At 38.9% G+C, this 18000-nt stretch overlaps 1 protein-coding gene across 4 annotated transcripts; it reads left to right on the forward strand.

Annotated features, from left to right (window-relative positions):
• Positions 1 to 509: 509 nt before the first annotated feature.
• Positions 510 to 13186, forward strand: alpk3b (alpha-kinase 3b). Of its 4 annotated transcripts, none has more exons than XM_041042999.1 (15): positions 510 to 629; positions 837 to 1053; positions 2363 to 2484; positions 2927 to 3044; positions 3412 to 4636; positions 6097 to 7542; positions 7699 to 8167; positions 9907 to 10054; positions 10160 to 10287; positions 10383 to 10418; positions 10524 to 10798; positions 11003 to 11091; positions 11202 to 11419; positions 11975 to 12023; positions 12158 to 13186. In XM_041042999.1, the coding sequence occupies exons 2-15, from the start codon at positions 926 to 928 to the stop codon at positions 12471 to 12473; spliced, it is 4767 nt and encodes a 1588-aa protein (XP_040898933.1). In that variant the 5' UTR covers positions 510 to 629; positions 837 to 925; the 3' UTR covers positions 12474 to 13186. The 4 variants fall into 4 exon arrangements, with proteins under 4 accessions (XP_040898933.1, XP_040898940.1, XP_040898923.1 ...); XM_041043006.1 differs by having other exon boundaries at positions 7702 to 8167; XM_041042989.1 differs by having other exon boundaries at positions 6097 to 8167.
• Positions 13187 to 18000: the final 4814 nt, after the last annotated feature.

The following is an 18000-nucleotide window of genomic DNA, read 5'->3' on the forward strand; positions in this document are numbered from 1 at the left end:
CCCATAGGTAAACGCAGGCTAACATAACGCCACAGTTTTACGATCAGAACTTTGTGTGACTGGATGACTGAAAGAATGTGCTGCTCATATCAGTGGACTTAAAAGTGAAGGCGTCATCCTCCTGATTGACAGGCTCATATGATTCTTTATTACAGTCTGTACAAAGAGATGGAAAAGTTTGAGGAGAAGAGCAGCCAACGACTGACCACACAAGTGGTCCCTCTTTTTCTTTGAGCTCATGCTGTCCACTAGTAACAGAATAGAAAAAAAAACCCTTTGTCCTGTTTTTTAAAATCCTCTCTTCCTACTCACGGAACTACCAAATCTGGGATGATGAGCTTGTATTTGACATGGAATTTTTCCTCTTCTAAAGGAGTTTTCTTGTTTCTGAACAGCCAGGTTACATGTTTTTTTTTTTTTTTTTGTTTTTTCATTGCTCTTTGATTTTTTTTAACATAATGGTCCAAAGGCAAGTTTTGGAAAGTGTGATGTGCTCTTGTGCCTATTTGCAGGCCAACTATAAATAGTCCAGCAGCCTACGCATGCTCATGTTTGATTGGAAATTGCAGTGCCTTAAGTCAGTGCTGTGGGGTATCTGGAAGTAAAGGAGGGAAAGAAACTTGTGAATGGTGAGTTAACTGCAGAAGTTTGTTTTTGCAAAACATCTCTTGCTGATGTTTGTGTTTTTCATGTCAAACTGTTTTAAAAAAAAAACTAAAATTATGTATTTTTTATGTTAAAATATGACAGTGAAGATTATGTAATATAACTGTGTTTGTTCTGTCTGTTGTCAAGTTATCAGTGTTCATGTTTTTGTCTCTTTTGTTCTCTTTTAGAGAACAGGAAAGCCAACAAGTGACAACGCAAACTTTTTTTTTTCCTTGGAGAACTTTTTCTTGTTGAGTATCTTTTTATCTGGTGGAAAATGGGTTCAAGGAGGACAACAACACGCTCGACTTCTTGGAATGGAAGGTCCAGCAATGGGGATGATACCAGTGGGAGCAGCCGGCCCGGTGGCTGCAGCTACCTCTCTAACTTGAGGCCAGAAAACAGGTACAGATTCTTGACTACACACCTCTGTAGGGAGAATGCTGTCCAGCAGGTGCAATATAACACACCAATACCTCAAGATTTCCCTAACCTCAGATGAAAGTGTGTGGCATGTTATTTATTTGTTTGTTGCCATGGTCACCAGAGTTTAAATAAACTGCTGATTAAGAACAGCATTTCAGTTATGCACCATGGGCCCCATTTCACATCAAGCAATACACTAACCACAGCTTCTGCATGGAAATATTTGTTCATGGAACAAGGGGTGTTGACCTTCAGGTCTATCTCCTTCATTATACATCAGGTGATAAGAACAGAAAGAATGTTTTAAGATAATAGCACTTGTTTTTCTTCAAGGCAGTGGTACAGGGCTAAAATCCGAAAAACATTACCACTGGGCTGCCTCTGTGCTTTTGCATCAGAGTTGAAAAGAAACTATGTTTTTTTTTTTGTTGTTGTTGTTGTTTTTTTTTTAATTCCTTGTCACCCTTTGTTTGCCTTTATTAGGACAGCTGCTCATTTGCTTTACTCTCCAAATGTCCTATATATATATGTATATAGTTATTTTTTTATATACAGTGTAAATCTGCTTTGAATTCCATGAACATTAAGAGCAGTATGAAACACATACACTATAATCCATACATAATATGCATGTTATTTAGAAGTGTGACTGTTTTTAGCATTAGTGTCTTGTTTTGTTTGCTTAATCATGAGTAACATGCAGCGAAGTGTAACAGTATCCTTTAACTGTGCACTGACCCAACAGTGAAATGGATGTGAACACCAGACATGGATCAACTGCACGTAATACAAGCACTACGATAATGCTCTTGTAATGTGCATGCAAGCCCACATCGGTTTATATTATTATATGTGTGTGATGTTTCTTCCGCATTTCCACATGCTATAATGGTTCAATATATTCTTGAGCCATTATATTTATAGTGATGTGTTTCATTTCTGTAATTAACTTCATGTGGACTGATGAGACCTCTCACAGGAAGTACCAAACAACTATTCATGCTGGGGACCAAATCAGCATATTCATATAAAAAATATCTTAACATGCTGAACATTCATAAAAATTACAAAATGATGTTGATTAATATTATTTAATATTAATATAATAGAATTAGCTCATAGTCAGTTGTGTTTTTTTTCTAGTCAGGCTCAGTCATAACTTGCTAGCTCCACTCAGGGTCTAGTTGCAAAGCTGCTGCCCCTCACAAACCAACAATCCAGTATGTATGGAATAATCTAAAACTTGCAGATACGACTGCATCATTTGATTGATCCTTCTCTTGTGCAGGAGCACACTCTGCAGCGTGATGGCACAGTTAACAGAGGAAACGCAGCCCTCCTTTGAAACAACCCTCAAGTCAAAAGCTGTGTCGGAGAATTGCAATGTGAAGTTCTCATGTGTGGTTACAGGTAAACACTGCTTCAAGCATCTTCTAACTGGTTTAGTGACACTTTGCATGGACTTTGAAAGGCCTTGCTCCAGATTTGCATGACCTAATGGAAATATACTGTACTATATATGTACTTGATTTAAAAAAAAGAAAAAGAAAAAAATCTGTCTAAGGAGTATCTCTAAAATTATGTACTATCTCAGAAAAAAGGCTCAATGTAAACCTGGGTTCAAACAGCTGAAAATTATTCAGGTACACTCATAATGCACTTAATCCTCTCTAACTCATGAATACACTGTTTTTGAAACAATTCTAAACGAAACTGCATTTTTTTTTGTAGTTGATACAAAAATTGTTTAATCATTGTCCTGACATCCTGGAAAAATGCCTCTGTTTTTTGTTTGTTTGTTTGTTTGTTTGTTTGTTTGTTTGTTTGTTTGTTTGTTTGTTTGTTTGTTCAGGATACCCTATCCCTAATGTTACTTGGTATAAGGATGACATGCAGTTGGACAGATACTGTGGACTGCCTAAATATGAAATATTCCGCAATGGACAAAACCATTCCCTGCACATTTACAAGTATGTATGCTTGAAAACACTAATATGACATTGGACTGCTCGTGTCCTACCAAGATATTACCAAGATCAACACTGTATTATTCTGTATGAACTTTATATAAAGAAATTTAAATCACTATGCAGTGAAAGGGAGTCTGGTGGAGGCAACAAAACCACAGTGTATTATTTTAATCTCTCTGCTGAGAAGTAATCCAAAATACTGTGAGAGTGCCTTGACATACTTGCCCACTTTAAGTAAACCTATTAATACATAGTTTATCCCCTGAACAGAGTTTCCTTGTCAGCACTGTCTACTTCTCTTGCGTCAATAATTAGTTTTCTTAATATAATCTTAATGAAGGTAACTGAAATGGGCTTTTCTTTACAGTTGCACTGTGGAGGATGCAGCCATATACCAGGCCTCAGCCATCAACAGTAAAGGTATTGTGTCCTGCTCTGGGGTTCTTGAGGTGGGTGAAATGAACGAGTTCAAGATCCACCAGCGCTACTTTTCAAAGCTCAAACAAAAGGCTGAGCATAGGCGCAGGGAAGCGGAAGGAAAAGAAAACCAGGAGCCCCTACGAACCATCAGTCCAGACCGTACACAGAGGAAACGCCGATCCACAATGGAGGCCTTCCTGAGCACGCCAAGCTCCACGGAGGATGAGGGCAGTGAGGAGAGCCATCAGGCTGTGACTGTAGAGACTGAGGCCAGGTTGCAGGAGGCCACTGTAAAGGAAGCTGAGGAAAAGCCGGTCATGAATGGACAAGTCATAAGTGAAAATGATGGTGGGATGTACATATATGATACTGCGCAGAAGATTTTCACTGCACACCAACCCAAAACTCCCTTTGTGAAGAAGAAGATTAAAATTTCTAACAGTGCAAAAGTATCAAAAGCAGATACACTGGGAGAGAGGGCGTCTGAGGAAAGAAGGGCAAAAGACGAGACCTCAGCCTCTGTAGCTCTGGCCTGCATGGATTCAGCACAATCTAAGGGTAATTCAGAAGAGATCACGGAAGTGGAGAGAATCGTTAGTGACTCCAGAAATGTGACAGAACAACGTCAGAAATCTGCGACAGAGGAAGCAATGCTTGTTGAAAGGCCTTCAGAGGATGAAAAAGCTTGTGTTGTGCCTTCACAGGGAGAACAGCTCGCGGTTTCAGCATCTTGTGCTGCTCTTACATCTGCAAGTCATACTGTGTCAGGAACCGAGGCAAAAGAAGCTCCAGAGCGTGAGAAGGAGGCAGGACCCAAAGACACAGAGGAAAATTTGGAAATGCAGAAACAAAGTCCTTTCCTCAACCTCAATGTTACCTCAACACAACTACAGTCAAGTGTTGCATCAACACTCCTGAGCATATTAAAGGAGGACATTATTAAAACAGATAATGTTGCAGCCATGGATATTGATAAGAAGTCAGACAGTTTCAATGGAGGATCTTTAGAGACACAGAGACACAGAGACTTCACGTCAGTGGATGCACCGTGTGAAAGCAGGACTACTTTGCCTCAGCATCCATGTGAACTGGCTGGAGATAAGCTGTCTGAGAAGGAAACAAGCCCCTGCCAAAGAAATGTGTCTGAGTCTCGGCCAGTCCCACTGAGTGAGGTGAGTGAGCCTTTTCGCATGAGCTCATGAGTGCTTTGTGCTGCCAACATAGGCCTCATCAGTAACACAAGCATCCTGGGGCTATTTATAGCTATTTATAAGTATGCCCCTCTGTGACAAGAATTAAATGACGCACTTGACAGTTGTAGAAGGTATATCAGTGCAGCGCATTTGATATTGTATGTTCAAAGGTCTGAGGCAGCATCTCCTAAGATAGAAAATTGGAATTATAATTTGGCAACCTGTAATAATAGTATTTGGACTAAGCAGCAGGGGATTAGCTTAGCTTAGCACAAATTCTGGAAACACAGGAAAACAGCAGGCCTGGCTCTGTCAAGACAATTTGGTTTTACATTTCAATTTTTGTATGAATGAATCATCACAAGCTATCATGTGTTAATTAGTGAGCTTTGGAGATGCTGGTAGGTGGGTTTTGTTATCTTTGGACAAAGCCAGGCAAGGTGTTTCCCCCTGTTTCCACTCTTTGTGCTATTTTAAGCTAACTGGCGGCTGGCTGTAGCCTAACAAGATATAAGTCTAGTGTTTTCCCCAGAAAGGGAATGAGGGCATTTTCCAAAAAAATGTTTAACTATTCCTTTAAATGTGAAATGGGTGATGTTGTGATGGAGACCTGACTGATGATTTTAGATAAGTGAGCACACAAAGAAATTAAGGAAATTCTCCTTCTTGTTTTTGAATAAAACATGTTTATGCTACAAGATTCTCAAAAATGATCATTTGACAATATCCTCAATCACCACTTGAAAATTTTGTGAATCTTTATTGTACGCTGCTCATGCAATCATTCTGACCTCATCTGCATGACTGAATGCTGACAGCACTGAGACCTGAGACAAAGCACTGCATGGCTGAAGCACCTCTTAAAATTTTTCACATTCCTCTGGGGCCACACTTAAATGTAAAATAGCAACCATCTTTCTGAATAGGCAACATCATGACTAGACAGATGGAAAGGAAGGGAAACAAGCAGAAATACACGTTTTTGACTGTATGACTTGTGTGTGTTAGTTGGAGTCTCATTGAAGTTTTAGTTAATGTGCTATATTTGGACTCAAGAAGAATACAAAGTGATCTATTGTAAAGGCAAAAGAAATAAATTTAAGAGATGTTAAGAGTCTGTCCTCAGATTGGTTTACAAGTATCTCTTTAATCTGCCAGTAAGAATGCAAATACTACCTTTTTTTCACAGCTAAACAAAGTTGTCCAACTTTACCAGTGGAGCAGGTTGAGGAAAGGGCAGTTGTTACCATCTCTGGTTCATGAATTTCTCTGGTTCATGTTCTTTTTGCTGTAAGGTCTTCTCATTCCTTTTCCTGTTTGTTGCTGGATACGCTGTTGCTGTTTTTAAAATTACATGTGTTTATCCATGTCCTGCATAGCCAGGGATAAGGGACTAAGCATTTACAGCATGGAAACCTCTGCTTGTATTATGTCCCAAGGTTACACAGGCCCATACAAAGATGAACAGGAATGATGCACCTGTCAACCTTGAGCTTCAACCCAACCAGAGTACGTCGGATGCACAACCACCACAAAAGACTCCATCAGAAAGAGAGACTGTGACAGATGACATCCAGACCCCGTCTTTGCTCTATGGTCTTCAAGCAGCCATTGACAAAATGACACAGGACACATGGGATCATTCCAGGGGATCAAATGAAAGCCATACGGTCCTTTTTACAGACCTTCAGAAGTCACCCCTCGAAAGCCCTGGTGGTGGTGAGGACATCCGAGAGTGTAACGTTTCGCCCACCGCCCTGCAAAGCCGCGTTGATACAGCTATAAAAACTGTTGAAGGGACAGAAATACAAGTTGATGAGAAGGTAGAGGGTAACGAGGTAGGTAAGTTATTAGTGCAGGCTGACAGTGTGACCCCAAGTGAGAAGACGGTTGAGATGGAGACTGAAACTGCCACTCCACATATGGTTGAACAAACTAAAACAGAAAATACCAGAGATGCATTGGATAAAGACGCTCATGTTGTGGAAGCATCTAAAGAGAAGAATGAACCAATTGCAGAAACAGCAGAGGAAAGTAGTTCAGAATTGCAGAATATAAAGCGAGATGAATTTGAGACTGTTATGCCACACTTAACAAATAATCCAGAAAATACAAACACACTGGAGCAAATTATAGGCTTCAATGAAATTCCAAAACCTGTATCTAAAATCATATCAATCGCTGAACTTATGAGATCACAAATAAAGGCACTTGACCTCACGCTAGCAAATTCAGTGCCCAACATACCGGTTCACACTGACGTACAAGAACCAACAACACCTGCCACAGAGACACGTCAGGAAATAAGAAATGATGAAAGAAAATGTAAACTGGAAGTGAAGAAGTCAACGCCTGACAGGAAAACTAAGACAGTTATTGATGATAGTCCTCCCACAAACATTAAAACAACACTTATGGAGGTGTATCATCAATTACATAACACTGATCAAGAACAAATTCAGACTCAAGGTACAACTTCACCACCTGCTCAGGCTTCACAGAAACCTCCTGTTATAGAGACCACAGGAGTTCATGGCAGTGCCAAAAAATATACTGAAGGTGTTATGGACACTGGCCAGGAAACTGAAGCACCAATTCTGGTTGCTTGGACAGATTTCCCTGTTGTTTCGCTCACTGAGGGTAAAAATGTCAAACACAAATTTCTTCCTTCAACTCCTCAGGATGAACTGACCAACAGACCTATATCAGTTTCAAACCTATCTGGAACTGTCAGTCAAGGATCTGGGACCCCTATCAAGGCCAGTAGTCAGGAGTCAAATGTTACTATTTTGGAGCATGCCCAAGATGAACCCATTCAAGCCAAAGACACGGAATCGATGCAAAAGTTAACTCCAGAAATTAAACTCAATGGCAAAACTGAAAAGGTGATTACTGAAATGATTTCCACAACACTTTTAGATCAATGCAAAATGGAAGAACATAACATAAACACCAGTTCTCTGCAAAAGAGAGTGCCAAAATTTCCTACTCACAGTGTATTTAGCACAGATATGCAAGAGAATAATCTTCACTTTCATCAGCAGGACAGCTCTATGGTTGAGGAACCTTCAAGGAGTGACTCCTTAACCAGTCCAACTCTTGAGACAAGTCCGTTGTTAAGGAGAAGAACTTGTGTTTCACCTATTCCCTCTGCTACTCCACAAGAGCTGGCCTCTGGGGCCCGCCGCAAAATCCTAACACCCAAGGCCAAACCCGAAGAGGCCGCAGAGATCACATCACCTGTTGATAACCAAGGGCAGAAAAAGGAGGTTTCTGTCCAGAGCAGCAAGCTTTCCATAAGTCCTGTGACTCCCTCTGTGTCTCCAAACCTGTCTCGGCGGTCACCTCTTTTTCAGCTGGCTGGTGAGCAAACCTCTCCTGTAGAAAAGTGCTCTCCGCTCTTGAGCAGGAGAAAGGTGGCAACACCAAGCCAGCAGCCCACTGAAGAGATCCACACACCGAAAACTGAGGGAAAACCTACAGAGAAAGACAAGCACAACCCATTCAAAGGTAAAATCTGAATAATGTTTTTCAGAGAGGTTGTTGCTTGATCGTTTACTGTTTTAATAGAAATTATTCCTATGTGTTGTATGCAATGTTTTTTTCTTTGGCTCTCCCCAGTGGTAGTATCTAAAAAGACACTGTGGCAGACAGCAATGCATGCTATTAAAGATGGGCATGATTCACATGGTCCTCAGAATATAACTAAAACCAAAGAAAACCAGAAGTGGTTTTGTAGACAAAGACACACAAAAATTTTTTATGTTTTTGCAATTTCAAAAGCACGTAATGATGCCTTTTCAAGTAAAAAAGTATAGACCAACCTCTACTGTTTTTGAGGCTAATATTGATATTTGGGAGTTTAAAAAATTAGATAACATAATGTCAATGATATGCATTCCTTATATATACCTTATATTTTATATATATATATATATATATATATATATATATATATATATATATATATATATATATATATATATATATATTTTTTTTTTTTTTTTTTTTTTTTTTTTTTTTTTTAACTGACCAAGACACGTAAACTAACCAGTATATTTTACAGTAAAGAAATGAAGTTGTTGCCTCCTGGTTTGGCATTTCTGTAATGCAGTTACATGTAACTTGTTACATATCAGCTGACATACTTTACATCCTGATACACACTGATATAAGGACCTGATTTCTCAGTTGAGCTCTGCTCCATAAATGTACAGTATCCAGGCACACTGTTGATCAGTTGTAATTAACAGTGTACTAGGGAAGGTAAGCAAGATGTGCAAACATTGTATATGTTATATAGTCCAGCCTGCACCTTGTACAGCAGTAAGACTGACTGGTTTTGGTCACAAACACACCTCGGTGTGTTTTCAGACACATTATTTTCAGACACATTACAGACTCTTTGCAGACTCATTTCATCTGTACCCAAATGACCCTGAATTTAGCACTCTGTATGTGCAAAGAAGAAAGTGGTGGATTTTTGGCCAAAAAGAAGAGCTGCTTTTCACTCATTACAAGCTGCACAGCCTAGTGAACTAAACCAGTTTAAATTTTTAAACAGATTTATTTCCTCTCCCCCATTAAACAATTAGTCACAGTTGGTCAATAGAATGATTAGTTGTGGCCTTTTCATTAAAAGACTTAATCAAAAATGTATTCCAGTTACACACCACATGTAGTCCATTATAGCTGAAAGCTCCACATCTAAGTAAAGTGAAATATTGCCAGTATTCCTACTAACTCAAATATTACGCTGACTGACACTATTGTCCCAGTATAATCTGAAAGTGTTGAAATTAGAATCTGGCAGATGTATTTGGCTGTAAAGTTTCCATTTTGAGCGATGTGTGTTTGGGTCTCTGATTTCCTTTTAGTATTATTTCCTGTTACTTAGGGTTACTATCAAGGAAGTGCCTTTGTTTCTTGTATATTTATTAATAAGCGTACTAGGTGATGTGCTGTCAGCTTTAGTGTATGTATATACTGCACCATGTAAATATTTAATATTATTAGAATGAAACTGAGACAGGACTAGGCTTGAAATGGGTGTACCGATGTTTGCTTACAGTGGCATATTATATATTTGCTAAATATAGGCTTTATCATGTAGCCAAGCAGCCTTGGTCATATAGCTTATATATAGCAAGTAAATATCAGACTGGATACAGCAAGGTTGCTTGACACTTATAAAATAAAACAGAGTGTGTCTTTATCATGTTGTCTGTGCTGGGTGTCTCTCCCTCCAGCTCCTCAAGTTATTCGCAAGATCAGGGGGGAAACCTTCGCAGATGGCTCAGGACACTTGAAACTGTGGTGCCAGTTCTTCAATGTTCTTAGTGACTCTACAATCAAATGGTACAAAAACGAAGAGGAGATTGCTCAGATTAAAAGAAAGTGAGTTCCCACTCTGAAGTACGGCAAGAGTCTCACAGTAAACTTAATATTGGAAAGAAAAAAAAAAGTTTTTTTTTGATGACTTGGTATTTGTTTCTCTTCCAGTGCAGGGGATGAAACTCAGGTCAATCTTGCCATTGTCCAAGCATCATGCAGAGACTCTGGTGTTTATGGATGCTCTATCACAAATGAATATGGGACAGACTCAACAGACACACTACTTAGTTCAGATAGTATGTACTCTTCTACCTTACTTTTGGCATAAACTAAACATTTTCCTTTGCATTTACCTTGCTATTGCATGTCTCATTTTTTTTCTCTCTCACAGTCTTAGCAGGAATGTCCCTACGTGAGGATCTTGGTGGTAAGATAATATTTTGTGTTTCTTGATCAGTGATTTTTTTGGTATCAGGCTGACAGGCTGACTTGCTGGCTTCCTTAAACTCTTTTGCATGCTTTTGTTGTGCAGTTGGAGAAGAAATTGAAATGACACCCCTGATATTCAACAAGGGTGTGGCTGATTCTGGAGTCTGGGGCAACAAATTATTTGGCCGTATAGTGATGCAGGAATCTCATATTGGTGATGGCTGTTCTCATAAAGTCTGGAGGGCAAAAGTCATCTATGGTCTGGAGCCTGTGTTTGAGTCTGGTAACACATGTATCATTAAAGTACGCAACCCTATCGCCTATGGAGGCAAAGAAGAAAGCTGCCTCATAGAAAGAAACCTGGACATCGCCAAGCAGGTTTGTAGGAAAGGTTTGATTTTGTAATTTAATCATGTCTTCTTGAATTTAAATGCGTCAACCGGTAAACTAACAATTCCCATATTAAAGTGAATCAGTCAGGTGTCATTCTTTCCACCCACACAGGATTATGTAGATTTAATACATGTATTTGTGTAGGTTGAGCTTATCTGTCCTGGCTATTCTCCAATGTTCTGTTTACAGGAATGTAAAATTCAGAACTTAGCTCGTGAATACTGCAAAATCTTCTCCGCAGAGGCAAGAGTGATTGAAAACTTTGGCCCCTGTCTTGAGTGAGTAAAATCCATTTACTCCTAATAAAAAGTCAACATCCTGAGTATTACTTACAGAGACAATGGAGGCTCCCTAAAACTTTTAAACATCGTAACTATCTTTTATACAGGGTGCTTCCAGTCTACCTGATGTACCGACCAGCAAACACTGTCCCTTATGCCACAGTGGAAGCTGATCTGACAGGAGTGTATCAGAAATACTGTGTCCTGGATCAGACAGGCAGACTAGACATGAAGACTGGCTCTAACATTGAGCAGAAATGCTGTGCCCTGCAGCACTGGATTTTTCAGTGGACCAATGGCAATCTGCTTCTCACTCGGCTAGAGGGTAGGCTGGCACCTGAAATCAGCAGAGCAACGTGAAGTTTACTTTTTCCCAATATTTGTGGCTAAGGTGATTAAGAATATGATGATACTTCGGATAAGAGGATGCTGTGAAACAGTGGTCTCCTTCCTGGTCCGTCCCACATGATGGCAAAATTTACATTTACAAAGTTTGTGTTAAACTCTGTGGTGTTATTAAAGATGCAGTGGGCATGTGAAGCTCAAAAATGTCTGACGAATTATACACCTTACTGTAAGTAATAACGTAAAATACTACATGCAGTAAGGAAAGCAAGAATTTGCTTTCATAAGCTACTTCAAATTTTACCATTTCAACCTTTATCAAGAGGTTAAAGAGAGTCACAAGTGTTTCAGGTCCATGACGCACCATTTTGAGCCAATCAACTTGTGTTGTGTTCGCACAACTTGTATGATTTTTCTCCTTTTTAATGCAGTTTCAGACTTAATGTGGTGGAAACTCATACTGCATGCCTGACACATCTGAATATGTTACCTGGACAACAGGAAAAAAAGTAATTGCATGGTTTTAATTTTGCAGGTGTTGACACGAAGATCACCAATGTTGGGATTTCAGTCAAATCAACGGGGTCAGTATATTTGTATTATGTTGTTTTTGTAAATGATACTGTGAAAACGTTTTTGGTTTTTTCTTTGTTTTTTACAGGTAATTTACATTTTTACTGATTACTGTAGCATTTGGTTGTGTTGTGTGTTGCTGCAGGCATCAAGGTCTATCTGTTGAAGGGAATCCCAAAGTTTTTGAGCAGTTTGTTTCCCAGCACCAGTGTAACTACTTCTGTGGTCTACTTGGCCTGAGGTCACTTAAGGTCATGGAGTCTTTGTTGACGCCAACAAAGCCCAAGGCCTCCAGGAGCCCATTACTTCAACGCAAGATGGCTGCTGGTTCCTCTAGCCCTCAGACTGGCCGGAAAGCTGCTAGCAGCCCCAGGCTGCCAAGAAAGGCTGAGCAAGAAGGCAGAAATACACCTACTAAACAAAAAGCTGCTGATGCCCCCAAAGTTGTTAAGATGACATAGAATGAAAATCTCTTAGAGATCACAGATATTCAGAGAAAGCCAAGGAAGAGCTGGAAGGGAAGATAGAAAGCTCATGACATTTCAGATGTATAAAACCTGTCTCAGATCAGGGAAGGAGATTAATAAATAATATGACTTAATTTAACAGCCACCATTCCTTACGATGATCACTTATTGTGGACTGATGCCCTCACATGTTGTGGTGAATCTCTGTGGTGTCTTGCATTAATGTTGAAATCCTGGGGCTAAAGCTGTTGTGTAATAAGAATTAGTGTTTTTCCTGGGTTTGTATTCTATCAATCCATGTACCATTGGTCACAGATTGTGGATGCCTATCTCAGGTGAGTATATTTGTACTATGTGATGACATGAAATATTTTGGACTGAAGTGGCATTATATGTTGTCTACTGTATGTGTAATTTTCAATGTAAGAGCACAAATTCTAGTCTTTTGTAGACGCCCTTGTCAATTCAAGAAAAAACCTAACTGGGATTTACAGTAATCCTGGTAGAAAACAGACTTTTCATTTTTTTTCATGTATCAACCCAAATGTAGATTCACGTCACACTGTTGTACAGTGGCTAATGGTGCTGTGCTTTTATATTGTAATCGTCATGTTTACTTGCTATTCTATATTGCACTGCATTTTTAGAAATTGCACATTTGAATGCAACTGGCTGTAAAATAAAAGATATAATTACGCCTTGTACATCTGCAGAAGCTGTGAAAGTGCATGGCATATGCTTTTTAAATTCTAAGTGTCATTCTTAATAGAAATTATCATATTATGGAGAGGGCTGAGTAATGAAAGCCATCCCACTCAGTCTATCAGTCTATCTGCATTCACTCATTATCATATACAGTATATCATCTGGAAAGATAAGAGACCCGGTGTTATCTCAGTGACTCCCACTATCTGTGAGGACTCACATTTCTTTCTGTCATCATGTTGACATGCACCCATTATTTACAGCACGAGTTTCTATGAAAAGGGTCATTTTGGCAGATTAATTGAGACAATTCCTGTAGAGCAACACTTTATTTTTAGCCTTATCTTCTCCAGCTACATCAGAAATTTATAAAAGGAGAGCTGATTTACTTTCATGATACTGTATCTATCCAGAAACAAGGACTAGATCATCTGAAAAATGACAGATTTTGACTTGTTTGCAAGACAAAAGACAAAAATAAAAAAGTCATAAAGCATCAAAAGCACAAGTACAGATTCAACAAGACTAAACAAGAGTCCACCCTCATGGAAGCCGCTCTGTGACACTTTATTATATAGATACAAAGAGCAAGGTGCTTCATGCTAAAATGTAAATATGCTAATGTTTAGCAGATAATTTAAGTTTAAATAAGGTCTCATTTTCTTATTAGCTCTAAACACAAAGTGCAGATGAAACTGATGTGGAAGTCATTTGTAGGGATTTACTCATAAACTGATGTATTGGACGAATGGAAATTTGACCTGATGGTGCTGGATAGAAAGTCAAATGATCCCCAGAGTTATTATACGTAAACCTCAGGGGGACATGAATGTGTACAGCAATTCAGATTTAATGGCAATTCAACAGTTGCTGAGGCATTCCACTAAAAACCACAAATTTCAGCCTCACAGAGGTGCCAAAATTCAGATGATTACAGAAGTCGATGGTATCCATTGACAAGGGGACCATAAATGTCTGTACAAAATTTAATGTAATCCATCAAATTGTTGATAAAATATTTGAGTCTTGACCAAAGTTGTATTCGGATGACTGATATCCAATATTCACTCACAGATATTCACTCACAGATCCAGAATAATTTATTTTCATTTAATTTTGAGTTAACATATACATTTGGAATAAATGCACGACAGGAATTACCCCTGTATGCTGTAGCATGTTACATAAATTGTAGCCAAAAAAAAAGAAGACAGCATGCTTAACATTGCATGCTTAAAAGCACTACCACTCAGGGGCAAATCAGATTCCTTCACAGATATTAGAGAATGAAGTGTTGCTCGCAATCCAGTGTGTGTTTGCAGGGTGAACTTCATCATGATAATCATTTGTGATTCCCAGTCATTAGTGAGTCATCGTTTATGTAAGCGGTGGCCTCACGCACAAGTGTGATCAGTACCGGGAAGCTAAATGCATGCTGAACAAAGACATTCACTTAATGTCACCTCTGATGCTGCTCGTCAGCATTAGAGGGTCAGATGATGTCAACAGGGGGAAGAGATCACAGATTTTAGTGTTAGGTAGCTGATGATCCTGTTATGCACTATATATTTCTTACATTCTAGCATTTTGTTATATTTCTGTGAAATGTTGACTGTGTTGGCGGTGGGACAAAAATACAAGGACTGCCAGTACAGTAGCAGAAATCTGCTTTATTGATGTATTTGTCCTATAGAGTTCCAGTGAGTGCAGGTCCATAGTGAACTTAAGACACAAGTGAAAATCAGAGAGTACCTTTTGGCCTGTTAGCCTACAGGATAACACAGATACACTGAGCTGTGTCTTGTCATGAAAATGTACAATAAGACAACGTATGATATTAACTTTAAAAGCAATGTGAATGACAGCATTCCACTATGTTTTTTAAAGGCAGTCTTCCTTAAAAAATAAATAAACACATTTTACATTTTATTCATTTCCACATCGTGTCCACTGACACTGACCCTGGTCTACTCCGGTAATTATTATCCGTACACTATTCAGAGGACGTGACTGTATGTTTGGACAAGCCACATGGGAGGTATCTTAGATGATGACAGCGCAGAAGTAACAGATGGGATGTAATGTGACTGAGATGTGATAACAACATGGAGAAGATTGGGCCTATCATGAAACAAGACACTCCTGCCACCTACTGTTAGTTCAATCACTGTGCCATTGATGAAAAGCAAAGCAAGTAAAAAGCCTGCTCACTTGCACTATGAACTGATTTGTGTTTTTATTTGACCAAACTCTGTGGGAAGATACTGAGGTGAATGTTTGCTTTATCAGGGGAAGTGACTAAGTTGTTATAGGTGTTCCTCAGTGTCTGTGCCATACCCGTTAATCCTAATTACTACTGCTGTTACAGTTTTTTTTATGCTATATTGGATTAGCAGTTTTCAAATTGGACATGAAAAGCAAGCATAATTTAATACAGAGGAACTACACCGGAAATACAATAAGTGACATCTTCACCACAAAATATCCACAAAATTACAAAAAAGTATTGATAGTTCACTTTAAGGTTATCCACAATACCGTCACTGACTGACAAAAATACAGAGAAATGGATAGATATCACCTTTGAAATAATCTCAAAATATCATGTACCTCATCATGTTCACTTTGTAAGATCTGCTCACATTCTCATTATCTTTGTCTATTTCAGATTTTGTCCTGTTTAATTTGCCAGAGAGGAATAACATCAGACACTGAGACATACCTTAATCCGACTGTTTCCTGCAAGACATTGGAGAAAAAATTATGAGTGAAGCGGGGAAATTACAGAGAAAAGATGCATTGGCACAGCTCTTCATGCTGCATTGAGTAGCTCTGCCATAAAGAGCGCTGGATCATTCAGAGTAATCTCAGCATTAATACCCATGATAAGACACAGCAAATGAGAGAATTGTTAGTCCCCAAATGAAGAAATTTTGCGTGTACATTTAGGCCTAAGTAGTTGCTATTTCATTTAATAATACATAACTTTGAGTTAATGTGAAGCTCTAGCACTCAGAGCCTGGGTCTTTAGTACATTAAACACATTTGCAGCATTCAGTATCACATTCGGGCTCATTATGTAGCAACATGTAAAAAAAGAGAAAGAAATGCTCCACACAAAAGATCTTATTTGCATTTCATTTTGATAGTTTTGACAGATAACAGGAGCAACGGCAACAGAAAGGAGAAAACGGTTCTACAAAAGCTGTAAAAGGTTGTGCCAATGTATAGAATAATATCTTTACATTCAACCAGACGTTATTTGTACATATGTGGCACAGTCAGCAAGATCTCATTAAATGAAATAAAAAAAAAAAAGTAGAAGGAAAACAGAACAGAAACAGCGACGACCAGGTGTGGCATCTAAGAACCTCCCTCTCACAAAGCTGCCTGTGATTGTAACCTCACATTGTTGCGCCTGACTGACCTCAATTACCATTGGCGGGCCAGGGTGTTTTTGACCATTTAGGCAGATTACATGAAAAGGATCACACATCTCTAAATGTCACAGACTAGTTGGCATTTGAAAAAAGTTTTATCTCCAGCCCACCAAAAGTCGCAGGCTGCCACTGGTCTTGGTGCCATCGCTAAGCTGACTGTCAGTGCTGAGTTAATCTACCATATCACAGCAAGCTTTTGCTGACTATGAAATAATGACATTCAGATGCGTATCTCACATCATTTCCTCTCATGGGAGAATTTAAAGGCTAAATCTGAATAAAATCAGTGCTGTCCAAATACTGTATGTGCATGGATATGCTCCTGATGAAGGGTAGGGTTGTCCAGTCAGGCTGCTCCCCCCTTTCAGATATTGCAGAGGAAAAGGAGGTGAGGATACCTCAAAAGAATAAGTGGTTAATTTAAACTGGTTCAATTAAAGATATATTTTTGCAGAAAGCTCTCCACGGCCACCTCTTGAGACAGCTGGGTGTCAGGAGGTATCAGTAATATCGGCAACAAAATACCTGGGCTATCACCTGGAATCTAGACTTAGTAAGGGCATTCATAATCAAGTGGCATTATGAATGAACGACCTCTGACAGCTTCAGTGGATGACCTAATTATGGTTCTCACAATATTGGTCTGTGCTCTCAGTGGATGTAGTTAAAAATACACAAACCATCAAAACATGAGCCTTTAATATCAGTAGGAGAGGAGTTGATATGACCTCACAACTACTGCCCTTTGCACAGGGGGGAAATGCAAATGCATCTTGAAGTTCTTAAGGTCTGAGTGTAATGTGTCACAAACCACCTGTGACATTGAGATTTGTTGATTTATGCTTAAGTTCAGTACATATGCAATTCTTAATTCAGCCAAAGCTGAGACACATTTTGCTCTTTAAGAAATATACATTAGAAGAAATTAATAGTTTCAGGTTGGAAAGTGCCTAAGAGATGAATAGACATTAATGAATAACTGAACTCTCCAGTGTGTGGGAACTTGACAGCTGCTGCTATTCTATAAATGCACTTGGGTGTTCAAGCATGCAGCACAGACTGCAAATATAACTGACACATTTTGTTACAAAATTAGATGTATTAGATGTATGTATTTATTTCTTAACACAACTCTTTAAAGGATCTGATGTAAATTAATTCCTTGGTCTGTTGGTTTGGAATGAATTTCACGATCTGTATTTTTAAAACCTAACTTGGGACAACAACAAATAGACCTATGACATTTTTCAAAATATTCTTTGGCATAGAAACAGTCTTGTGTATTAACATGTTTTTCTTTCAGTGGAGAAACACAAAAGCCTACTGCTGATAGACAAGGTTTTTTTATTTATTTCAACAACATTAGTATGACACAT

The sequence above is a fragment of the Toxotes jaculatrix genome, chromosome 1 (genome assembly GCF_017976425.1).
Source record: "Toxotes jaculatrix isolate fToxJac2 chromosome 1, fToxJac2.pri, whole genome shotgun sequence".
In the NCBI taxonomy this organism is placed as follows: domain Eukaryota; kingdom Metazoa; phylum Chordata; class Actinopteri; family Toxotidae; genus Toxotes; species Toxotes jaculatrix.